General features: G+C 37.2%; 1 protein-coding gene across 1 annotated transcript; it reads right to left on the bottom strand.

Moving 5' to 3' along the window:
* Positions 1-8,929: 8,929 nt before the first annotated feature.
* Positions 8,930-10,763, bottom strand: LOC113322585 (cytochrome P450 94C1-like). The gene has a single exon (XM_026570707.1). It carries the CDS (start codon positions 10,670-10,672, stop codon positions 9,197-9,199), a length of 1,476 nt encoding a protein of 491 aa, XP_026426492.1. The 5' UTR covers positions 10,673-10,763; the 3' UTR covers positions 8,930-9,196.
* Between the last annotated feature and the right edge of the window lie 16,224 nt (positions 10,764-26,987).

The following is a 26,987-nucleotide window of genomic DNA, read 5'->3' as shown; positions in this document are numbered from 1 at the left end:
TAACTCCAAAAGTCCCCAAATAAGTAAAGATTCCCGAAAACGAAACAGATTTTGTTTTTCAATCATTCATTATTTTTGGAAATTTTCTTATTTTGGAGTTTTCAGTAGGCATGTGTGAACACATGGAAAAAGAAAATGGCATGGATCTTAGAACCATGTGTGTGTTTTCTTCCTCACGTTGTAAAAATATCAAGATAGATAGGGAATACCAGTACTAGCAGGGGTACCAATCTAGAGGCCCAGTGGTCATGACTCACGATAGTTCCGAGAGATTTATAGCCTGCAAAAATTCTAGCTCCATTTTGCTTCTCTTTTACTGTTCAGTTGTTTGTGTCCAGTGGTATCTGTGTAGTGTGCTTCTGCCTTTTTTCTTCCCGGGTTTTCTGTAGCGAAAAAGACAAACCAACCAACAAACTGTTTGGCGGACATATTTGGTGAAGTAATCTTGCATGTTTTTCTTAAATGACTATGAAGAGATCCCCCATGTCATCTTGTGCAGTTAGATAGTTACTTATCATCATCTTAATATTTATCTCTCTTTAATCCAAAAAAAAGATAGTTACTTATCGCATTGTGTAAAATGACCCCTACAGTCGAAAAGGTGAGGTTTCGCATCATACCTAAGCAGGGGTCTCTTTCCAGCCTCTTAATTTTGTTGGATAAGTCTCATAAACCAAAGGTTTAAACATGGTACAACTGATAAGATGGTATGGTTATCCCCGTTGTACTCGTGCCGTTACGTGCGTATTACCTCCGACAGCTCCCCGCAAAAATAATGGTCCACTGCGACTCGAGACGTAAGAGATCCAATTTCTATTCTCGGCAATTAATCATGAAGAATGGAAAGCAAAACATTTTTTTTACCAATCTTTTTTCCCAATTTTCAGTTGATTTCCTTACACACATGAGTTTTCCTATTTTCAGCTAAGTTCGGTTTTCTACTTGATAAAAAATGACATGGTCTGCCTACTGCCATTGTTTTGGCCCCATGTACAGAAACATGTTTCCCACGTTTTATATGCATGAAAATATTCATTAACTAGATGAACTGTGGACTGCTGAACTAATTTTTTCCTGACATTGCCATAAAACGAAACTGTATATATATGTTTTGTATTGCCTGTTGGCCGCAACTACTGAGGGTCCATTTGATAGACTACCTATGAACTGTGCTGCAAAATGCAACAGAAGTACATTTTTCGGAACCATGTGAATCACATGCCTCACATCCCCACTCGCACAATATCAATGAATGTCCACACAATAGACCCCAAAGAAAAGCTTACAGACTTGGAAGAGACCTCTGCATAGGCCAAGAGCCATTACACCATTCGTCAAGTCTCAAATCCCCCCTAGCTTTAATTTCGACCTAATCTAGAGGAGTATGTCAGCATCGACCATAAGTACCAAAGACACTGTTGGAATTCAGGCACGTTAGAGAAAACAAACGCGTCTTGAACAGACAGACGATGTATCTTTGCATCATGCCCTAGGGACCTAACTGATTGTCGTCCGCCCTAACATTATTTGTCAAAACATTAAATTTATCAATCTTTTTGAAGAAAATATTATCATTTTCGATCATATAACGTGTAAGGCACTGTTTGAACAATATCCATTTATTGGTCATTAAACAGATAAATGAACTATTCTTTTCTGCAGCAGATCAAGATGAAGATAATTTCAATGACGAATTGATCAATTAAAAATTTAAAACATAAATATAAAAGCAAAAGAAAACCCTATTGGCCTATTTACATAATAACACTTCAATATTACTCATTGAAGTAAGTATTGCAATCAAACTAGAAGTAAGTATTGCAATCAAACTAGAATCACATTAACTTTATTTTAATCTAAAAGAGATTTGACATGATCTTTTAGAAAGGAGGATGTCATTTTCTGATCGTTGTCGTCTTCATTTGGTGTTCACCTTTTAACAATGTGATTGTTCATCCACTCATCAAGTTTCCTTATCTATACAAACCACCAGTTTTATTCTCAATTCCAGTTGTTTTGTTTACTAGATTTCCTTCATATGTACTAAACAGCAGATGAATTTCCTACCTTCAGTTAAGTTCGGTTTTCCTACTGCAATTGTTTTTGGCTTCATCTACAAATATATTACCACGTCTAAAATGCGTGAACATTGACATCAAATAGATGAATTGTACTCCGCTGAGTTCTTACTTCTCTGGCATTACCAGAAAGCACCATATTATGGGTTATTTACCTATTTACTGTATTGATGCAACCAAATTACATCTTGCCGAACCCATGCGTCACACTTATGCACTTGCGTAGTATCAATATTATTTCCCACACTTTGAGACATACAAGACAAGCTTACATACTAGGACAAGACTAATGCCTAGGCCAAGAGCACTTGCACCGTTTGGGAAGTCCCACATTCCTTAACCTCTCTATACCTGGATCTAAGACAGTTCAGGGATAACATAGACTAATTGAAAGTAGGCAAATATTCCAATACAAAATTTCACATGTGCTGTTTAACAACAACCACTAATACATGGAACTATCAGAAAAGTGCAACCCTAAAGTTGTATCAAAACGGGACTTTCTAAAAACATGTCGGCCAATCTTATGTACGATCTAGAAGATACGGTGGTTGAACTTGAAAAGATCAACAAGCAAAATCAAAATCTAAATAATTGAGATCAACTGAGATTCCCTGGCATTTTTCAAGTGAGGAACATCTGATCAGATGATTAAATTTACTTTCACTTTAATCTAGACGAATATGTCTCCCCCTTGATATGCACCCAGAAAAAAATGTTCCGATTCATGCATGTAAACAATGTATCTATGTAACCTAACTGATTGTCTTCAACCCTAACTCAATTTGTCAAAACATAAATCTTTCACTCAATTCCAAGACGAAATCATCATTTTCAATCACAAAGTTTTGATACACTTTCAACCATAACGTCTTAAAAAATCAAACAGGCATTAAAGAAACACAATAATAATCGAAGTTTGGTAATAAGGTTAACGAACAAGGTATTGAAAGTGTGAATCGTTTTTCATTTTTAAGAAGCGATGTGTATGTCGAAGCGTGAAGCGTCGTTTGATGGTTGATGTTTGAAGTGGATGTTTTCTTATAAATAAATTAGTCGTAACTAGTAATTATAAATTTATTTGGAAGATAATATCTATAAAAAATTTATATAAGTTTAATTATTATCAAAAACAAAACGTGTGTGCACCAGGTCAACCTTCTCCAGGCGAGTGGGAGGTGTGGTGTTTGATTCCCCCTTAAAACATTCATATTTTTCTTTTAAAAGTTTTAAAAATTAGGCGGGAAAGGAATTGACTAAGTCAAATAGCACACTTCACATGACCACTTCGGAGCGAAATGCTGAAATTTGAAGCGGAACGTACGCTCCGAAGTGTGAAGCTTCATGAAAAATGCGTTTCATATGACCGTTTTGGAACGAAATGCTGAAATTTGAAACAAAGGATACGATCCGAGGCGTGAAACGTACGCTTTTAAAAATCATGTTAAAGAAGAACAATAATAATCGAAGTTTGATACTAAGGTTAAAGAAGACAGTGAAAATAACACCCCACCAGAATATATGCTTCGGCAAGTACAATAATCAGATCCCTAATCACTTTCAACTTCGATTACTTTATTTGCGTATTAATAATATCCAATGACGAAAGTATCAACTGAGAAAAAATAAATATATATTTAACTAATGATGAGCATGCAGAACATACCCTATCGGCCTATTTACAAAACACTTTAAAATTATACAGTGAAGTCAGTTTCCGATTATACTAAGATCACATAAACCTTTTTAGGATTCATATAAATGTTTGATTCTTTTCTGATTTTATCCTTCAATGAAATACAATAATGAACTGATCAAATTACCATAATAATTAGCAATTAAGTGTGGTCCAGTAACGAAAAGATTCGGCTTAGTAACCACCATCTGATGATGATGACTGATCCATTTGTATGAATGCATATCATCCATACATGCTACCAGCCTAGATTTCCAAATGTGCCGAATGACAGTGATACAAAAAACTCACTGATTTATATCATAGTCCCCTCTATCTGGATTTTCGAAGTAATCATTCAACCGATTATGAAAACTGGTTGTTCCATTTGTAATAAATTGCTTATCAAATTACAATGCATCCTTACGTGTGTAAAAAAATAACTGTTAGTACACTGTTAGATCGAACTCGCAATTTTTGCTATCTCAATTGTTGTCATTGTTATAAGCACAAAACTATATCTTGCTTTCTAGTCTACTAACGTCAACTTTCGGACTAGTTTTAGAGGTTGGTAGTTGAGGATCAGACATCACTTAATAACAAACATTTAAGATCAAACGAAGACATTTTGAGAACTTCATCAACAAGAGGTATGTGAAGACTGAACCATCCTATTTACTCACGCGAATTACCATTATATCTATATGAGACTATGTCGTACGACTTTTACTAGGCTTAATATTGCAAAGAAGAAATTTCGAGTTAAGTTTGTCTTCTTGAACATCTCGAAATATGATACACGAAATGGATGTTCACATGTCCCTAAAAATCTTAGTTCGAACCAATTTATTGTTCAAGAACCATATTTATGTCATATGGTTTGAAAATTTTCCAAGCAATAATATTTTATATCCATGATTTCTGGGGATGTTTCAAAACATCAAAAGAGAGTTTCAAGAACTTATTGAAATATGGACTTTGGGTAAGTACATATACCTAGTAGCATACGATAGATATCCGAGGTTCCAAAATTTAGGTAGGTACACGTACCTAGTATGCTTAAAGGTTCTGGATTCGTGAATGGGTACAATATACGTACCTAGTATGTGTACTGTAAATGATCTGAGTTCACGAAAACCAACCGGTATGCATACCTAGTGTACGTACTTCTGGTCCCTTAATTCACGAACTGTCCATAGGTATGCATACATTTTTGCATCCCTACCCAGTACAAATAATGCAGATGCCTATAGACCATTTCCTTAAATATGTTTAGCATTTATCATGATCCAAATATTAAGTGTTTAAATGAACACGATATTGCTTACAACTTTGAAAGGAATGTTTTCCAACAACTATCATTGTTATACACGGTTCCTGTACCCGGACTATAGTGTATATTCTTCTATGTGATTTCAAGAAAAATTTCTCACATACTTACATGGACTCCTAGTAAGAGTTTCATATATATATATAATGTTTTCTTGAATCCAAAGTTATTTTGGATGGAATTCTAAGAAACCATCATTCTTGAAAATCTTTAAATAGAGAGACTTAAATAATTAGTAAATTCAATCCCTGATACTTCTATATCTTAGTTGTTTGCTACAGTCGTCCTCCATTAATCTATGTTTCCTCTGAGAATTAAAATTAGGTCTACGCCTAAACAACTTCACGTAGGGATTCGTGAAGCCGGTCCGACTATCTTTTCCTTGATGGTTCGTCCTGATCGTGTTCATTATGTTATCGAAGTTTTAGTAATCTCTTTCAAGAAGGAGATAGATGGAAATCACAAAGTCCTCTTTTTCTCATACTTTGTGATGCCTCAAGATAAATATCTAAAACTTTTTTTAATTGATCGGTTTAAAGGACGTTAGCTAAGAGAATCAATTGCGTAGAGCATTGTGAGGTTCAAGAGACGTAAGGAGCATGACTGTAGCTTGATTGCTTTGAGGGTGAATTCGGTTTCAACTACATCCCAGTCCGAAGTATGATGGTATGCTAGTATGTGCAGCGATTTAATATAGTTCAATGTTCACATCTGGCAAGGTCCCGGGTTTTTCAGCAGGTGTAGTTTTCCTCGTTAACAAAATTTTGGTGTCTTGTGTGTTTTCCTCTTCCGCAATATATCGTTTATCTTTATACTAGGAATAGCACAAGTAGCACGTATTCAATTCCAGTAAATAATTCCTTTTTAATTGTGATCGATTATGAGAGTCGTTCTTGTAGAATTCATATCTTGAAAGATAGATAAAAATTTTCATACTTGGAAGAATTAGGATTCAATTATTTGAACACAACTAGACAGATGTTGGATATTAATTTTTAAAATCATCCAAGTACTCTTCAAAACATTCAGGTTCATGGACTCTTTTGTCTAGACTTTCTGATTGAGAAGAAATAAAGATATAAACTTTATAAATATATTGTCAAGGATCATTAAGTTGGTATACTTGCAATTGTATTGGATTTTTTCCATAAAATTTGCCGAATGAAAAAGTTGGTAGTGCAGTTGGTACCCTCTCCTTTCAATTACGATCCAAGGTAAGGTGAGTTAGAGTCTCTTTCCTCTCATTGTAGAATTCACAAGTAGTATCTACACCCAGTATAATTGTTGCTATTCTCATTCTATATGGAAGAATAACATCGGCTTCTTTCCAAATAAAGATTTTGACAGATGGAGTTGTTTTCATACTCTATTTTGTTCCATTTCTTGTTTGTGGTTCTAGTTAAGTTTATCTTGTTATACAAGGAGTTAACTAAAATTTACCTTTTCAAGTTAGTGTCCAAAGAACTTTGTCTTCCATGTTTTCAGAAGAAATTATTAATTTCTTAATCTTTCATATATCGCAGAACAATATTTCCTTATTTGGTAGATTCCAGTTAAAAAACTTTTTCAAATCCAACTATCTTTTCTTTTTGGAATAGTTTTTATGTGAAGACGAGTATCACAGTCAGGGTACGTAGTATTTAGATTTGAGCATGAAGGAACATAGAGAATCAATTTTCTCTTTAAATCTCCAACTCATATTAACTATCATACCTACAGTAAAGTTTTGAACATTTTGATTCCTAATCCTCCTTCCTCAAGGGATTAAATCCCAGTTTTTAAGACAAACGCCCCTTTTACCTTTATGATTAACCTCTTTTTCATTTTTCCCCATCGATGATCCTTCTGAAATTTTGTTATGTTATTACACAACTTTCCAGTACCTTAAAGAGTTCATACGATAAACATATAATGAAGTTGTGACATTATTTTTCATAATAGTCTTCCCTGTTGTGTTAAGATGAGCTCCTTTTTAACCACGCATCCTATATATTTTTCAGTTTTTCAAACGATAGTTCAAAACATGTGACTTTTTATCTATTGGTGAAAAGAGGTAACCTTAGATACTTATCATTTAGAGGAATTGTAATGACTCCTAAGATCTTCTTTAACTCTAGATCTTATGAAACTTTTTGTTTTGGGGATGAAAAAGACCCCAGATTTATTTAGGTTAATAAGTTGGCCCGAAGCCTTACAAAATTCTGTAAACAATTTTATTAGATTATGACATAAAAAGAGACAGACGTCTACGAATAGTAAATGACTTACTGAAAATGTTTGGTCTTCAATTTTAATATACACTTGTTATCAGACGTGATTTTTCTGCATAAGTGATTGTTCGGGAAAGCACTGATATACAAAACAAGGATATGTTAGGAGAAATCGGGTTTTTCTGTCTCAAACCCCTAGTAGGTTTGAAGAAGTTTGTCAGAGACCCATTTAGCAAAACAGAAAGCTAGGTCCTTGAAGCACACTAGTATACCAAGTCACATCATTTTTTACTAAATCCTAGTTTAGTTATTATTTGAATTAAAAATTCATTCAGCTCTATTAAATGTCTTGGACATGTCCATTTTTAATCCCATAAAACCCGTTTTCTTCGATGTATGAATGATTTCATGGGTCGGAGTTATGTTGTATTAAAATTAATAGTAAATGAGCTATATATATATATGAGTGAGTTGGAATACTTAATATGAATGGGGAAACACTAAAATTTCAAAAAAGTTTAACACAAAAATAATATTTGCCCAGAAATAGGGATGGGCTATAGGCTTAGTTAGCCCCTTCTCATACCCGTCCCTAGCATTCACCTCTTGGGTGTCGGATTTCATTAAAAAAGCAAATTATCACCATTTGCCTTTTTTAGATAGCTCGTGCTAGAGCGGATTTTATGGATATGTCCAAAATCTTTCCAAATGACTTTACATATCAGCCTGGAAAAGGCCTAGTCCTAGTGGCAATTCCCTGGGAAATCAAGGAACGGTTAATGGTTGGCCGTTTTAAGCAAAAATAACGTAAAGGCATCAACTGTTCTCTTCAGACCGGATAGTCCCGTTATGGCATAAACAGTAAAGAATCAATGAAATAAAATTCTCCCCTTTTCAAAACAAGATTACTCAAGAACAAAAAATTCGATCCAATTTCAAATCCAAACATCAACAGAACTTTCCAATTTGAATTCGCCCAGTCTCTGTTATTTAGCCAATTCTTTATCCCATCGATCTCTTGGGAGATAAAAATAGGAACCTTTTTTAGTTTCAATTAATAATGTTAAATCACTCAGAAACCGACTAGAACAAGCAAAAGGAGATGGATTCTCAATCACTAGATCATGATAATCTTCAAATACAATTTTATACATTCACTGGCTCACGATTCTGATTACTACCCAGATTGTAAAATCAATGCTAAACCTTGAATGATATGTCTTTTGCGTAAACTTCACGGATTTAATGAAACCCATTCAAATCTTTCGATGAAGAAGATGTTTGAATTAAACATATTTTGGTATGTATTGAAGGAGAAGATGAGAAACCGATATGAATTGGTTAGAGAGAGGTTGAATGTTGAAACTTTATTTGACCTACACACGTTCATTAGCCTTTGGAAGAAGGAAAAGTTTCTTTAAAAACGGATAATAAGCAGCCGTTTTAAAAGAACGGATAACCATTGACCGGTTTTTTGTTGTAGAACGATTAATGACAATGCATTTTACGCTTTTTGAGAACGGTTAATCATTGTCCGTTTTCCAAGTTTTCCCGCTAGGATTCCCATACATCAGGGAAGGCTAACGGAAAGAGAGGGTTTAGACGACTGTTTTTTATTTTGGGAAGAACCTGGACATCTCCATAAGATCCAATCTTAGACATTAAATGATTTTAGGCACACCCGAAAAAACTTAAAAGAGATTTCTCCATGGAGAAACAGCCCGAGAGACCAACCCAAAGAAAAAACAAGGGATGCCTTTGGGTCCCCACGACGGTCTCTCCTAATACATCTATTTTTATCTGTAAATATATATATTCTTTTTACTCTAAAAATTGCTAACATGCTCGCTAGTGGGTATCATGATCCTACACAAACCCGACCCGACTCATATCATAAAACGGGTCATCTTTTGCTAACCATAACCGGAAAACCTCCGTTAACTGTCGCCGTTAACCCCGGGGCAAATTTCGGTTTCTTTAACGATTCATCAGTTGCTATGATTTTAAACCTTCTGATCAAAGAAAGAGCAACATTTTTCATTTCAACTAATGCCATTTCTTTTCCTAAACAAACCCTTACTCCCCCTTGAAATACCGGGTACTTAAACAGACTTTCTGGCGAGAACAAACCCTTTTGAAGCCATCTTTCCGGTTTGTACTCGAGACAATCCGAACCCCAAACTTGTTCCATCCGACCCATCGCATACGGGTGATACGTTACCCGTGTACCTTTCCGGATAAACGTACCATCAGGAAACACATCATCTCCAAGAGCAAACTTAGAATCAAACTGTACTGGTGGATAAAGTCTCATGCTCTCATATAAACAAGCTTGTAAGTAAGGCATTTCTCTTGTTTGTTCATAACTCGGTTTCAACTCTTGATCCGTACCCATAACCCGATTCGACTCTTCCAGTATCCTCGACTCAATTTCCTTATGATTTGATAACAACCAAAAGAAACTAGTCAACGCGGCGGCGACCGTATCCCTTCCGGCTAAAACAAAACTGATGACAATGTCTCTTAAATACGTGTCGTCGTTGACCGTACCCATGAATCTTGATAGCAAGTCTTGGTTTGATGAAAAACCCAATTTTCTCCTCTGCTTAATAACTTCATCAGCTAGAAGATTAACCATTTTAATGGCTCCTCTCAATTCCTTCTCAGACCCAATATTCAGCAACCTCTTGACTTTCCATATCAATGGTGATACACATATAGCTCTCTCCGCTGATAATTTGGATGATAAATCAAAAGCAACAGCAAATTCAGACATGGGCATGTCTAATTCAAGACAACCCGGATCTAACCCGAATGAAAACCGACAGATATTATCAAAAGCAAATCTTCTCAGTACATCTTGCAAATCCAACACAGTGTTGCTGTTCTTGTGTAATAATGGAATCAGACGATCATGAATCTCTCTGGTTACAATATCGAAAGCATAAGACCGAATAGAAACCGAACCAAGTTCAAGACTAGCCATTTTACGTTGAAACTTCCAAGTATCACCATCTACATTAAAAATACCACGGCCTAATAAATCATGTAAGATGGTAGAGAAAGTTTTACCTTTAGGGTAATTATCAAACCTTGTTTTTAACATGTACTCAACATTTTCTGGATTTGCAGTGATGGTGTTACGAAGAACATGGATATGAATTGTTTGTGATGGTGATTTACTTAGTAAATAAGTATACCAATCACAGATATTTGTGAAATCTTTAGACCAACTTGAGCTTAAATAAGTATCACATATTTCACAGTTACACCAATAGTTTTGTCTTAGGAATAGCAATAAGACTGAGAAACAGAAGAAGAGGACTGTGAATGAGAAAAATATTAGACAGAAGAGTTTTTGAAATGAGTCTATATCCATTTATAGATGATGATCAGAAATTTGCAGAGGAAGAAGTAGAAGAAGGTTTCTAGAGAGAAGAAGAAGATAGAGTGAAGGAAGGTAGATAGAGTGAGATGGGAGGAAAGTAGAGGGGATTTAGTCTTTAATTTATAGTGGAGAAGTACTGAGAAAAAATAACGTGTGTCAAAATGACGTACCAGAAAAAAATAGAAAGGACTGTGGCGAAAATACAAGGACAAAATAGTAAATGAACTAAGACAATCATTAATTGTTTTCTCAAAAATTGAGATTACCCAAATGAAAAATGACTACAAAAGTAGTAAAAATTAGAAAATGTGAAAATAAATCAGAAATTATAGTGTTATTATTATTCCAAAAGACAAATACAATATGAATTCCGATCAAAATAATTATTTTTATCTAGATAGAAACTGTAATTACTAATTTTTGGTATTAAAAATTTATCATCTCCTAGTTTTGGTAGTATTCCTACTTCTATCATCTCCAATTTTCCAGAAACCTTTGAATATTTATTTTCGTTTCTCCTTCCTAATTTTAAAAACACCCGAGCAGCGTATTAACCCGCAAAATCCTGCGAGGTAGCATTTGTCCATAGCCCAAACGTCTCATTTCTTTTAGAAGAGAAACAGTCTAACTTTAAAGGTCATATATAGAGAATTCTAAAACTATTATTATCACTGTATTCAAATGCTGTTACATACTATCATTAGTCGCTCTCCAAATGATGATAACATGATGATGCAGTTTAATGTCGTAAATGTCCCCAACTTTAATATATTTTACGATTTTTCTCCTCTATCTTTATCATTACGGCTACCACGCTTTCTGTGTCTCAGCTGTGTATATGCCGTATAGAGACACACGCGCCGCATAAGATTTACCCCACGTACTCTAAGCTTTCTATGATTGCTGTGGGAGTGGGACACTTAGCACTGTTCACCGGATTACTTATATGGACTTGACTTATGATGGTTAGGCAGGAACTCCTTATTTCAAGGTCAAACTAATTCAACTTTCTCTGCTCAGCCAGTATTTTGATTAAGGGAAAGCAAACTCTTGTTAGGTGCAAGAAATCCAAAATGGAGTTAGAAGCTCTCACCTGGTTCTACATCCAAAAATGAGCCCAAAGCTGTATTGTGGTTCATGGTTGTTCAGGGGCAACGGTTCACAATCCGCAAGTTCCAGAAAGGGCTAATTATTCGTAGATATAAAGTTTAGATGAGAAGCTAATCAGGCCCTATATTTAGACTGACCTCTTTAATCTACCTTTACATCTATCAGATCGTAGATAAATACAGGCGAGGGAAAATACCAGTAGAACCAAGTATGAAAAGTGGTTAGTCACTTCACGTGCCAACTAATTCCTAATTTTGTACTACATTTTTATCAAAAGAAAATTGAGATTGATTTGGCTATTAATTATTTGGAACCAATACCCGACCTCTATGTCCAGCTATAGTCGTGAGATACGTTGTTGTCTTTTTAAACAGTTGCATGCCATGAAGTGTTGCAAAATTATGCATCAGGTCAAAAGAGTGATAGTTTTGAGTCGGTAACTCAAGTTGCACTGCAAGTTGCTGCATCTCTATTCGGCTTGAAGCTGCAACTGCATTCCATTCCATTCCAACTTGTCAAGTTGGTCCTATGTATGATTTTAATTGTTAAAAGCCAACTTTCAACCTGCATCTTTGAATGTATCTTTAGACGTGATCATAGTGGGGGACCCAAAATGCTCTAAACCATCGTCATCTTTCAAAATAAAATAACGTAATTGTTGTCTAATATTGGCATAGGAATTAGCAGCCACCAAGGCACCAACTAGATGATACATGTTTCCTAAGGACCACAAATCTTACCTCGTAGGAGTGGTCATTCCACGACTTTTGGGGTTGTAGTAAGGTATGGGTGCATGCTGCATAAACAAGTGGAGATTGCCGGCGGGAAAACAATTAGCATCACCTTTTTTTAATTTGGCCAATTTTTAGACTAAACTAAAAACCTGATAATACCACATTTCCACGAGTGGAGGTAGTATTTTCTAATTTTTTTCCCACATAGCAGAAATTATTTGTAGAGATCCCATTCTGTCTTTCATCTTGGCTGCATCACTGCTGAACTTAGTTATCTGGTTTATCTAAAACCTGCCAGTTTCTGATATTTTTGCAAGAACCTGCTAATTCCAAATTTAGGAGAAAATAATTTTCTCCGAGAATTTACATTTTGATAATGAAAGTACGATGCGCACACGTCGACTACTATTAAATTGCCAGATATCCACTGTACCAGATGGTGCAGTGTCATTAGTGCGTGGTCCTTCTAATTGATTATTTATGATCCTGAGTGATAATAATTAAACCCAGGATCTTTTAACTTAATGGAGGAATATATAATGGTACCGAGTATACTGCATTAGTTTAAGGTGACAAGACTGACAGTGGAGTACATGATTAAAATTATAACCTGCTAAGTACAATTAATTTAAGAAATCATGCTATTGATCGAGAATCAGTCATATAATTAGTATACAGATAAAACCATGGACAACTCAAAACCACAAACCGGTTGCTAAATGAAATCCACGGCAATGGGGACCTCTGTGTGGTGGAACCACCTCACATGATCGGTGTTCTCTTCTGCTCCCAACTCAATTTCAAAAGGGAACAGCATATGCGATAATCTTTTTCTAAATTTATGTTTAAGTTTCTTTTTCTTGAAAACCTAACGCTGATGAGTTTCCAAGCCAAGTCATTGATGTCATAATTTTACCACTTAGTTGCGGGACATATGTATTATTTTATGGGAATTCATACTGCGACAAGAAAATAGCTACGTATGCCATTTGCAACTGCCTCAACTACTACCAACTGGTGCTTGTGGATTTGGTGAGGTGAGTTTCCACATGTATATTGTCATATAGCCAGTTAATTCATGCAGGCTACATCAATACGTACTCATAATATCCAGAAATGTGCTCAGTGAACCAATGACCATTTCAAGAAATTATGCAATTTATGGTTTCTCTCCATTTATAGAGAGCATTGAATGAGTTAATAGAGACATACCACCAAAGACTTCAACCACATTTCACCATTTGTTTTTAAGTTCAAGCGTTTGTCTTTCTCGAGTTATAGTAACTCCAAAAATTATTTATTCCTAAAGTAGTAATGAAAGCTGTTTTTGTTTTCCATCATTTAATACCTTTTGGCTTTTCTAATTTTGGAATATTATATAGATCAGTGATGAGCATGTTTCAGTAGAGTAAATACGAGGAAAATATCTTCACTGGCTCTGTATGTAGTACGAATTTGTAGGTTGAAACGGTCATTCTTTAGCAGAAAAAGCATTGGATATCCATACCTAATTCTCCTGTATTAGTTGAAATCAAGGTGCAAATTTATTGGTGTTCTTATTCGCTTTATATCAAGACAAATGAAATGTCGAAATGTCTTTTTAAGTGTTCCCTAAATTGTTTCGATGACTTCAACATTTCAATTTAGCGTTGTTAAACTGACAACGTCACGAATCTCCACCAACCAAAAATCACAACGCATTTGAAAACGTTGAATTTTTTTTAGGAAATATATAACAAATCTGAAAATCGTGTAACCATTTTCAAATGAGCTCGACGAACCTGAAAAATGATATAGAAAGTAAACGTGACAACAAATAAAGGGTATTAAGCAAAAAATGGTTAAAGAACGAGAATGGTTTATTAAGTTAGATTTTCAAGCCAAGTTATTTTATTGAATATAAAAATTATTCAGCTATACTCTGATGCCCGGTGCAACCGAACTTCTAACTCCCAGTTTAATTGAGCACATTTAGGACGGAGGGAGTATTATATATCTCGGTCAAGATTATTTATAAATCAAAGCTTGAGCTTTTTTTTTCCCCTTTTGTTTTTGTAGGTGGTGGATTTCATATGGGTTTCTTTTCTCACTTTGCTTTGTTATTCAGAAGGCTCTCTAGATTATTATTCATATTCACTAGGTTATTTTGTAACTGGTATACCCATATGATTTTAGGGTTTTTCTTCATATTTGGAATGATCAAATTTCTTTGCCGTCATTTTCTGATGTATGATATTTGTGTTCTTTTATTGCAGCGTGTATATAATTGCATTGCTCAAACCATGTTGAATCCTCAGGTGTTTTCAGGTTGAGTTGAACCAAACACTTGCATTTTTCACCTTCTTCACAAGTTACAGCAATGTGGTTCATTCATTCATATCACCAAGTTCCCTGCTTATCTAGACATACCAGTCCTTTACTTAATATTGAATTATAATTTCGCTAGCATATACATGATTTTCCCTTCGTTTTCTTAGTTAAAAGTTTGGTTCTTCTCATGGCTATCCTACTATAAGCTAGTCACCGGAAGAGTTAGGTTAGAACAAATTTTATGGGTGCTAGACATTTTCTACTTGATGACACTTTCTTTTTTCTCTTTGCTCGTACCGTTTATTTATTTATTTTGTATCCAAGCAGAGTGGAGTTAAGCATAACTGACCGGCCATACGTGGATCTAAAACAGTTCAAAGGATGACATAAACTAACCCAAAGTAGACAAAGTTCCCAATCGAAATGCAATACAAATATTCACATGTGATTGTTATCAACAGCCACCAACACATGAACACGTAGCTATTGTGAAAGTGCCACTCTAAAGTTATACCAAGATGGATTTTTCTAAAACATGTCGGCCAATCTTTTGTTCTATATTCTAGTAGATAAGATAGTCAAAAGATATGAACAAGAAAAAAGAAATCAAAATAATTGAGCTCTAAGTATAAGATACCCATACATTTTTCCATGTGAGGAGGCTTATATGATTGAAGAAGATTAGATTCACCTTTTATCTATTTAGACAAAATGTCGGCCTCGACAATAATCAATGTGGGTTGTAACTTGGGTTTTAACTTGTATCCGGGTTTCATACAATGTTTTTTGTGTGTTACATTTCTAATATAAACTTGTTTACCGAGCAAAAAAAAAACACTTTCTCTCTCCACTCTAGTATCCCTTCTTCTAAATCAAAAATCTAAACTAAGTAAAAGAGTTTCTTGCTCAGATTTGGTCTGAGCAGGTTAGTGTTAGTTTTCTTATTTTTTTCAGTCTTTGCTTCGGGTTCTCTTCTTAGATTTGAAAGTTCCAGCTTTCCTCTAGGATTATTTGGGTTTCCATGGGGTTTATGTCCATCCTTTTCTTTGTGGTGTTGTGTTCTTCTCCATATTTGTTTGCCTTCCTTTTCCGCATCATTCTCAGTCAAGGCCTTGTATAAAATCTATCCTAACTCTTTTAGAGAGGTTTCAATGGTGGTTGTCTGGTATGGGGTTTGGAGATGGCGGTGTAGATGGTGGTGGAGTCTCAGAGTTGCAGCTCCATTCAAGTAAAGATTCGGTGTTCTTCTGGCCGGCTTCAATCATTTGGGTGTTGTTTAGTAATGTTCTTGCTCTAATTTTTCTTCTTTTCTCAATCAATGCTCTCTTGGAATCACTTATTTCATCCATCAATGGTACTTGTTTAGTTGATGAAAACAGTAGCGGCGGATTTCTTGCTGATGTTTGATTGTAAAAGTTGAATGGTTAGATTCATAAATTCTTACCCAAGGGGCCATGTTCAACCAAGCTGTTTTCAAGTTGATCGGTATTGCAGGGTGATGATTATCGTGGTAGAGACGAAAGTGAAGATGGTTTGGAGGGAGACGGCGTTTATTGTTAAAAGAGGTAGCTGCAACAGTATTGGCAGTGGGATTGACGTCAAACTGTTATAAGAATTATTATGGTTTATTTCTTGCGGGCTTCCTAACTGGGTTTACTTATGGACTTATGTCCATGGGATATTATTTGGGCTTTTCATTTGTGTTCTAAAGTGTTTGGGCTCGATCTTTTCGAGTTTTGGATAGGCATTCAACCATTTTAGTCTTTTGTAATGGGTTTTCCTTTTTGGGTTTCTATAGGCATTTCAACTTTGAAATGCCATCGATGTGGGTTGTAACTTGGGTTTTAACTTGTATGCGGGTTTCGTACAATGCTTTTTGTGCGTTACATTTCTAATATAAACTTATTTACCGAGCAAAAAGAAAAAACAATTACCTAACAAAACTGTTTGTATTCATGCATGTTGGAGCAAATAAGCACCTACTCAGCAAATAGACGTCACATGATTGAGCAAACCATTCACCTTGTTGTCTTGTAATTTGTTTTCATGATATATGTTTCGTTTATCAAGCAAAAAATAAATTAATTCATTGTATTTCTACTTGAAAATAGTCCTACATTGGTTGGGTAACAGGTTTTTCTATTTTATTTATTTGTTCTTTATTTTTTTTGTTTTTTTGAAGCAAGGTGTTTTTCTATTTAAGGCATGTTCCTATGGACATGCTGGTGTGATTTGTGAACGACACACAAAAGACTTGCAAGTATACAAGGCCAAGTTTTAGTATAGAGAGTAAGCAAGGGATCAGTCCACAGGGAGTGGGAGCATACGAGAAATTTTCCTAAGCTAGCAATGGAGACAAGGCACTATGGCAGTGAGCAAGGCAAAGTAATATGGCAATTGCAAAGAACCAAAACAGTTAACAAAGCAAAGATGACAAAACAGCATGGAACCAAGGCTGTGAGCCAAGGGCAGGGGTGAGTTTGTGCACTGATTTCAGTGCACAACAGCTACAAATTGCAAGAAATTAAACAAGCAAAACAGGTAAGGAGATAAACTGAACAGGAAGCAAAACAAGACTGAAATTGTAAGTGACTGAAATAAGGTATTGTGGTCTAAGCTAAGGCTTAGAGTCCACCTTTGTGTCCTAGCCAAACAATGTGATCCTAGGTTGAGTTGAATATCCTATGCATACATCTAGAATGGGAGGAAAACTAATTTGCTCACTAGTTTGCCCCTAGCATTGACTGTCTTTTGACAGAACAATCAATCACAGGCACTATGAGCATCAATCTCTTCCCATTGCTCAATCAAAACAGACATCAGGATAACTATCCTAGCAATTCACCATTTGACAATGCACTAGGCTTCATCTGAGCCTCAGCCTAATGCAGTTTAGCTCATGCTAAACATGTAACTAGCAATAACATTCATTGAGTATGATGATTCAAGCAACATTCAACATTCGAGATAATTGAAAACAACATGCACACATTCACTGTTAACTGCATAAGAAGAACTGAAATTGGAATTGCATCAAAATAAATTTGTTTCAATTCTCTACTGGCTAGTCCAGAGATGCCCAATTTTACAACCCCTAACACCCTTTTATAGTTACAGCCAAAAAAAAAAACTAAAATCCCCAAATCAGTGAAATTAGGGTTTTACAAAAAATCCTTACCTAATCTCTGAAAACGATTGATAGCTCTCACCCATGCTTCCTTGTCGTCTGCTGATACTACCCATGCCTTCGATTTATTCTCTAACCTCACCTATTTCATCAACTCCTAACCTAGGGTTCCTGTGAGATGAAACTATTAGGAGGTGATGTAATAAGTGGCTAGAAAAGTAGGTCTAAGTGATGATGGCTCGAGTGGTGATGGTTGAATGATTTGGGGGGAGAAGATGGTGGAGTGATTTGGGGGAGAAGATGGTGGTGATGGAGACAGCGTCGCTGTTTCAGAAGAGGGGAAGAAGGAGATGGCTCGATGGGTTTTGGCAGAAGGGTGCGTTTGGTGCGGGTAATAGGGTTAGGTTGCTTAGGTGTTAAACGGGATCATCAAATTTGATGTTTTGTGAAGGGAATCCGTGGGATGATAACTTCTGAAACGGATCTAACGGCGAGATGGAGACATATTATGAGCGACCGTTGGATGCAAAAATACAACGAAACTAACGGCTCAAGATGGAGTTAGGTGCTGTAGTGTTGGTAAGGTGCATCGAAATCTGATGCATGATGACGTAGCGACCGTTGGATGATGGAATGGATCCAATCTTACGGTTAAGAAGGAAAACGGGTTTGGGTATTGAATTTTGGGTTTAGGATATGGATTTGGGCTTAGGAATTGGATTTGGGCTTAGGTAATCTTGAGCCCACTTCTTCTTTAAGAACAATTTCTTCCTTTTTAAGCCCATTTTTATCCTTGAGTCTTCCATAACACATTCTTCACTTCTTTTCCGCTAGAGATTCCACCGGCTTTCTCCCGTGTCTTTGCTCTTTTGGCTCCGCAACTCATCTAGTCTTTATTTGGTACCTAAAAATACAAAATTAATTAATAAAAATATTTATTCTTGAAAACAATGAAAATACAGAATATGGGATAAAATGTAGAATTAATGCACAAAAGATGAGTTAAATGCCAAAAAAATATATATAAATATGCACTTTTTAGCACTCATCAAATACCCCCAAACCTGAATTTTACTTGTCCTCAAGTAAAACAAAACTAAGGAAATCCTACCTATACCACTGTCGCTGGTCTCTCGAATGCATTTAGCATATGCACTAAGCCTTTTAAACCACTAAGTGTCCCTAGTGGACGAGTGAAGTCTCGTGAAGGTTTGCTTAGAACGTACCTACAAAGTTCTAGGTCAAAATATAAGCTCAGATTCCATCAAATGTGACATGTGCAAACAGTTTAAGCTCACAGCAAAATGGAGATGTCAATCTAGCTATCGAAGGCACAATCCTAGCACTGATAACAAAAAGACATGTGATAAGAGTGTAAAGTGTATCTACACATGTGTAAAGAAAGATCTGAGTTATGACTACTAATCACCAAGAGATAGTTTCTCAGGCTAAGAACCAAGGTCGAAATCTAGCTAGCTGTCCGGACTTTACGAGAATTGTGAATGAGTTGGAGGTATTTCACAATTACTCGCGTTGTACATCAATGGCATACACCCTCCTTGCTTATTACAATGAAACAACAAAATGACTCTTTACATGACTCTTATTTACATTGACTACTCTCTTTTATTTTTGGAACAAGAGGATGGAATTGAAAATACTTGATTTTTTTTTTTTTTTTTTAATAAGGAAACACTTTTGATACATATACAAAAGGAAACAAAAGATTACATGACACTTTGCAAGAGGTAGCCCTTTTTGATGCACCCAGTTAAATTCGATGGTTGTTTTCTTAATGTAACCTCCACCTTCTATCCCAACCAACCAAAGAACAAGCTAGTCAAGTTTCGTTCAGTATTCTAAAGTGATTGGCAATCGTAACTTCCTATCAAACACCTTGAAGATCGAGGCCATACATGTATTGGTAGATCGTGCGCGTGCAAATTTCTTATCACTATGTGAATTGTGCTAGAATCAGGGTGCCTAAATATCTAGACTAAGACTCCTAATAATTACATATTTGCACAAGAGTCAACATTTCAAGGTAAATGAGCTCCATTTTTATGTTTTTTTTTCAATTTTTAATTTTTCAATTTTTTTGGAATTTTTCAATTTTTTCAAAAAGAGGAGTTGTTTTCAATTATGGCATATTATCGTGGTATCTACTCTATACCCCCAAACCTAAACTAAACATTGTCCTCAATGTTTCAAAATATGGAAAGAATTAAAAACAATATGAAAGGAACATGCTGAGTAGAGTAAAAGGAGAGAGAATACCCGATTGTACGGCGAAAGCTCGATTAAAACTCCGTTATTCAAGGCAAAAATCCATCATATTAGGAGTCACAATGGATGAGCACAAAATATATACAAAAGGAAATTTAACTAACACATTATCTACAAGAAAATTTGGTTTTTAATGGGATTGGACTTTTTGGAAAAATTTGGTTTTGTGGGAGGAAACATTTGGTTTTAGGGAAAAAGCTTTTTTTTAGGGAAGAAAACTTTGGTTATTATGAAAGAGTGGACCAGTTTAGTCCACATAGACTGGGTCCTCCAGGTTGGTTGTTTCAATGTCGGGTGGAATGGCTCAAGGAATGGCTTTAATCTCTGCCCGTTGACTTTGAAAACGTTCTTGTTGGAGACATCCTCCAGCTCTACAGCTCCATGAGGAAAAACTGTGCGTACTAGGTACGGACCCTTCCATCTGGAACGCAGTTTTCCTGGAAAAAGATGTAATCGGGAGTCATACAGCAAGACTTTCTGACCAGGAGTGAAGGATTTGCGTAGAATACGCTTGTCATGAAAATCTTCATCTTCTGCTTATATAACCTTGGCACTGTCATAAGCCTCATTTCTCAATTCTTCCAACTCGTTGAGTTGAAGTTTCCGTTGAATTCCAGCTTCGTCCAGAGAAAAGTTCAGTTCTTGATTGCCCAGTAGGCACGATGTTCTAATTCCACAGGTAGATGGCACGGCTTTCCATACACTAGACGATAGGGGGACATGCCAATTGGTGTCTTATAAGCTGTTCTATAGGCCCACAAAGCATCATTCAATCTATGACCAATCTTTCCTAGACGGGTTAACCGTCTTTCTAGAATGTGCTTGATTTCCCTATTAGACACTTCCACTTGTCCACTGGTCTGAGGGTGGTACGGAGTAGCAACCTTGTGAGTTATCCATACTTGCGTACTAAAACTCGAAGTGCCTATTGCACGAAATGTGAACCACCGTCACTGATGATAGCTCGGGGTACCAAAACGTGAAAATATGTTTTCCTTTAAAATGAAAGTACCACCTTGTGGTCATTTGTTCTGGTTGCTATGGCTTCTACCCACTTAGAAACGTAATCAACTGCGACTAGGATGTACAACTTGCTGTCAGACATGGGAAATGGACCCATGAAGTCGATCCCCCAAACATCAAAAATCTCCACAATCAAATGGGGTTCAATGGCATCATGTTTCTCCTCGAAATGCTTCCTAGCTTTTGACAGCGTTCACAAGCAACACTAATCATGGCAATCCTTGAACAATGATGGCCAATAGAATCCACACTGCAAGATCTTTGCAGCGGTTTTCTTGGCACTGAAATGGCCTCCACATGCTTGGTCATGACAGAAAGATATCACATCTTTCTGTTCAGTGTTGGGGACACATCTCCTAATGATTTGGTCTGGGCAGTACTTAAACAAATATGGGTCATCCCAAAGGAAATGTTTAACTTCAGCCAGGAATTTAGAGCGGTCTTGTCTCGACCAACGTGAGGGCATCCTACCTGTAGCGAGGTAGTTAACAATATCAGCAAACCAAGGAAGGTCTGAGATAGACATCAGCTGTTCATCTGGGAATGATTCTCTAATCAGCTCAATTCATCAATAGACTCTAAAGTTAATCTAGACAAATGATCAGCAACCACATTCTCACAACCTTTCTTATCACGGATTTCGAGATCGAATTCCTGTAATAAGAGTATCCATCGAATAAGGCGAGCTTTAGCATCCTTCTTGGAAAGAAGATACTTCAAAGCCGCATGGTCTGTGTATATGATGATCTTAGACCCTATCAGATAAGATCTAAACTTGTCTAATGCGAAAACGACGGCAAGCAATTCCTTCTCGGTAGTTGAATAATTGAGTTGGGCATCATTAAGGGTTTTGCTAGCATAGTATATCACATATGGTAGTCTATCAACTCGCTGTCCTAAAACAGCACCAACAGCATAATCAGAGGCATCACACATAAGTTCGAACGGAAGCTTCCAATCGGGTGGTCGGACTATAGGAGCGGTGGTGAGAAGGGTTTTTAATTCCTCCCATGCCTTCACACAAGCAGCATCGAAATTGAAGGCAACATCTTTGGAGAGAAGACTGCACAGAGGTCTGGAGATTTTGCTGAAATCTTTGATGAATCGCCGGTAAAAACCAGCATGACCTAGAAATGATCTGATCTCCTTCACAGAGCGAGGTTGTGGTAGATGTTGAATGAGGTCAACTTTAGCTTTATCCACTTCAATTCCTTTTTCTGAGATGATGTGTCCTAGAACTATTCCTGAATTCACCATAAAATGGCATTTTTCCCAATTTAGAACAAGGTTCTTTTCTTTACATCTGGATATCACGAGGGCAAGATGCTTCAAACATTCGTCAAACGAGGAACCAAAAACAGAGAAATCATCCATAAAGATCTCGAGAAAACTATCTATCATGTCAGAAAAAATGCTCATCATGCAACGCTGAAAAGTAGCAGGTGCATTACACAACCCGAAGGGCATACGTCTATAAGCAAACGTCCCAAATGGACACGTGAATGTAGTTTTTTCCTGATCTTCGGAGCAATGTGAATTTGGTTATAACCGGAAAAGCCATCTAGAAAACAGTAGTGACTGTGTCCAGACACACGTTCTAGCATTTGGTCAATGAAAGGGAGCGGGAAGTGATCCTTCCTTGTTACTGTGTTCAACTTCCTGTAGTCGATGCATACTCGCCATCCTGTGGTTGTACGAGTAGGGACTAATTCATTCTTGTCGTTCTGAACTACAGTAATGCCTGACTTCTTAGGCACAACTTGAATGGGACTAACCCATTTGCTATCGGTATTGGGTATATGATACCCGCATCAAGTAGTTTCAGGATCTCTCCTTTGACTACATCTCTCATGTTAGGATTAAGTCTCCTTTGCATTTCCCTCGATGGTTTGGCATTCTCTTCAAGGTTAATGTGGTGCATGCAAATGGTGGGACTAATTCCTTTGAGATCTGAGATGGTCCATCCTAAGGCCTCTTTGTGTTCCTTAAGTACTTCTAAAAGCTTACTTTCCTGTTCCGTGTCTAAACATGATGAAATAATGACAGGTAAAGTATCAGAAGAACCTAGGAATGCGTACTTCAACGTACTAGGCAATGTTTTCAATTCAAGCTTGGGTGGCTCAACAATGGATGGAAAGCTTGGAATCAGAGAGTAAGGGTGGTTCCACTTCATATTTCCTTTCAGTGACGTCCATTTGAGGTACAGATTCGAGCAGAGATAGGACGTCACTACAGTATGCATCATCATAGGAATCTGAGTTAAAGTTCTCCATACATGCTTGAAAGGGTCGACGGATAGAATCTTGTATTAATCTTCATCATATTAACTTCATGCACATCATCATCATCAAGATTCACAGGTTGTTGACTAATATCGAACACATTCAATTCTACCGTCATGTTCCAAAAGACAGTTTCAACACTCCATTACGACAATTAATGATCGCGTTGGACGTAGCCAAGAAAGGACGTCCTAAGATGACAGGAATGTGACAGTCTGGGTTTTGTACAGGTTGAGTGTCTAAGACAATGAAGTCTACGGGAAAATAGAATTTGTCAACCTTGATCAAAACGTCTTCGACCACTCCACGAGGAATCTTGACAGATCGGTCTGCCAGTTGTAGAGTGATAGATGTTGGTTTCAACTCCCCAAGACCTAACTGCTCATAAACAGAATATGGCAGTAGGTTAACACTTGCACCTAGGTCTAATAACGCTTTATTGACCGTGTGTTCTCCTATAGTGCAAGAAATTGTTGGACATCCTGGATCCCTAAACTTGGGTGGAGTTTTGTTCAGAATGATGGAACTCACCTGCTCAGCTAAGAAAGCACGTTTGTGCACATTGAGCTTGCGCTTTTGAGTACACAAGTCTTTGAGGAATTTGGAAGCAGGGATTTGCTTGATTGCTTCAAGAAAAGGAATGTTGATGTTGACTCTCTTGAACAGATCTAACATCTCATTGTAATGGGTACTTTTCTGTTGATAGATCAATCTTTGAGGAAATGGGGCAACAGGAGAATGAGTTGGCAAAGGGACATTCACAGCAGTAGAATTGTCATTTTCCAACTTGCTCAGATTCTTTGGTTTTCTGGGGTTGTGGAGAAGCGTGGAATTTGTATCAGATTCATTAGGTTCGCCCACGTTGTTCTCGATGACTTTACCACTTCGGAGGGTGGTAATGGCATGGACTTGATGAGGTTTTTGCAGGATGTTGTGCCTGTTTGAAATATCCTCTTTGGATTTTGTTGGGGTTGGCTCGGAAGTTTACCCTTTTCTCTCTCACATATCACAGATTTGACCATCTTTTGATCTAGATTTTTCTGACTTTGCATCAACTCTGGAACATTTCCTCTAGGGTGGATAATCTCTTGTCGGTATTGTGTTGAGGATATGATTGTTGTTGAGAGTTTGATTGTTGTTGAGGGTTTCTCGGGTGTTGATAACCTTGATTGTTCTGATATCCCTGATTGTTTTGATAGCTCTGATTGGGTTGAGATGGTCCTCCCTGAGTGGGTCCTTTTGACCATGAAAAGTTAGGGTGGTTTCTCCATCCTGGATTGTAGGTCTGTGAATAGGGTTATGCTCTGTTTTTGAAACATGGCATGTGCCTGTTCAAGCCTAGATTCCTGGACTGCAAGCAAATCGGGACAATTTTGGAATTGATGGTTGGGATCGTTACAAGCGGCACATACAGACGAAGCGACATGTTCTCGGAGAGTAGTGGTGGAAGGTTTTGAATTTTTATGTAGTTCTAACTCTTCTAATCTCCTAACTATTGATGCCATGTTTGCTCTTCCCTCGAAATCTGCTTCAATCCTAAAAGCCTTCGCTTCGGATGTAGTCTTTCTGGGTTCACGGATGGATTCCCACTGTTGCGTCTTTTCAGCTACTTCAATCAAGAAGTCCCAAGACGCATCAGCAGTTTTGTCTACGAATAGACCATTACACATCGACTCAACCGTTGTTCGGGTGGACACATCTAGACCTTCATACAAAATTTGCACAAGTCTCCATTTTTCCAAACCATGATGGGGACATTGGAGCAATAATTCATTGAATCTCTCCAAGTATCTAGCTAAGGTCTCACCCTCTAATTGCACAAAGCTATTCAGACTTTGACGAATTGTCGCAGTCTTGTGATTCGGGAAAAACTTTTTGAAAAACTCCTTTATGAGGTCATCCCATGTCATGATGGATTGAGGCTGTAAAGCATAAAGCCAGGCCTTTGCCTTATCTTTCAGGGAGAAAGGAAAGAGCCTTAACTTTAGGGTTTCGTCGGACATTTGAGTGAAACGCAGAGTTCCACAAATTTCCTCGAATTCTCTCACGTGGTGGTACGGGTTTTCATTCTCAACACCTCTAAAAATAGGAAGCATCTGTATTGTGCTCGATTTCAGCTCATAATGGCCATTATCCTCGGGTAGCACAATACAAGAAGGTTGACTGGCTCTAGTTGGATACATATAATCCTTGAGGGTACGGGGTTCTCCCATTGTTTCGGTTTGATCTGGGCTGTCTACCTCAGAACTCAGAATTTCGATAGGTTCTTCTTGATTAATTCTAACAAGTCTGTTTGTTTGGTCTCTATAGGTCACAATCATGTCCTTGTAGGTACCTCAACTAACATGTTGGTCAGACAGAGCAATCGGAAACAATTTGGTCCACAAGGGTTACGAAGATTTGGTTTTGAATGGGTGTTGGACTAACAAGGGATTTTGGTTAAAACTGGGCTCGGGAATTTTTTTTTTTTTTTTTTTTAACTTAGCCTAGCATAAATTATCACTCCCCACAAAAGAAAATAAAAACAACAATAAATAATTACAAGCCCATAAAAGAAAAATAAAAGAAAATAAAAGAAAAAGAAAAAAAATAAAAATAATTATTACAAGCCCAAATTAAAAATAAATTAATTATTACATACCCAAATTGAATATTTAATGAGGCCCAAGTGGGTTACTCATGGTTTAGGCTTACTTGGTTAAGGAGGGAAGCCTAGTTAGGCTTTTGTTCCCTTTGGTTGCACTAGCCCAGTTGGGCTTTAGGATCGTCCTAAGCAGCTCACGCCCAAGCCCAGCAACAGTTGGAGTTGGTTCAGCAACACGAGCCCAGGAGGATCAGCTGCGAAGCCCAGGAGCAGAAGATCACGAGCCCAGCAACAGAAAAAGGCAGAGCCCAGCAGCAGCAGGTGGCTAAGTCCAGTTGCAAAGTTTAGCGAAGCCCAGCAGACCACCACCAGTGAAGCCCAGCAGTGAAACGCAGCTTCAGTTGGCAGCCCAGTTGCTTTGGCTTGGCAGCAGCAGGCTTGGTTCACCAGCTCCAGCAACAGCAACAGCAGCAGCCAAGGTTCCAGCAGCAGCAGCAGCTTAGGTGGCCAGCAACACAGCTCTGCAGCAACTCAGTGGCACCTGCAATGATAGTGAAGAAGCTCAGACAACTCAGTGCAATGATCACAGTGCAATCATTGTAGTGCAATGATAGCAAGGCAGAACTGCAATGATTGCACAAGCAGTGTGCAATGATAGTGAAGAGGCTAAACAGAAGTTGCAATCATTGCAGTGCAACGATTGCAGAGGTTATGCTGCAATGATCTGGTGCAAGTATGCAATGATTTGCTGCAATGATTGCAGGTCAGGACAGCAAAGGAAATCAGCGCAGCAAGCACCACTCCCCGGCAGCGGCGCCAAAAACTTGGTGTGATTTGGGAACGACACACA

This window comes from Papaver somniferum, chromosome 11 (genome assembly GCF_003573695.1).
Source record: "Papaver somniferum cultivar HN1 chromosome 11, ASM357369v1, whole genome shotgun sequence".
Lineage (NCBI taxonomy): Eukaryota > Viridiplantae > Streptophyta > Magnoliopsida > Ranunculales > Papaveraceae > Papaver > Papaver somniferum.
Note: the sequence above shows the minus strand (reverse complement) of the source record. Positions and strands in the feature narration are given on the sequence as shown.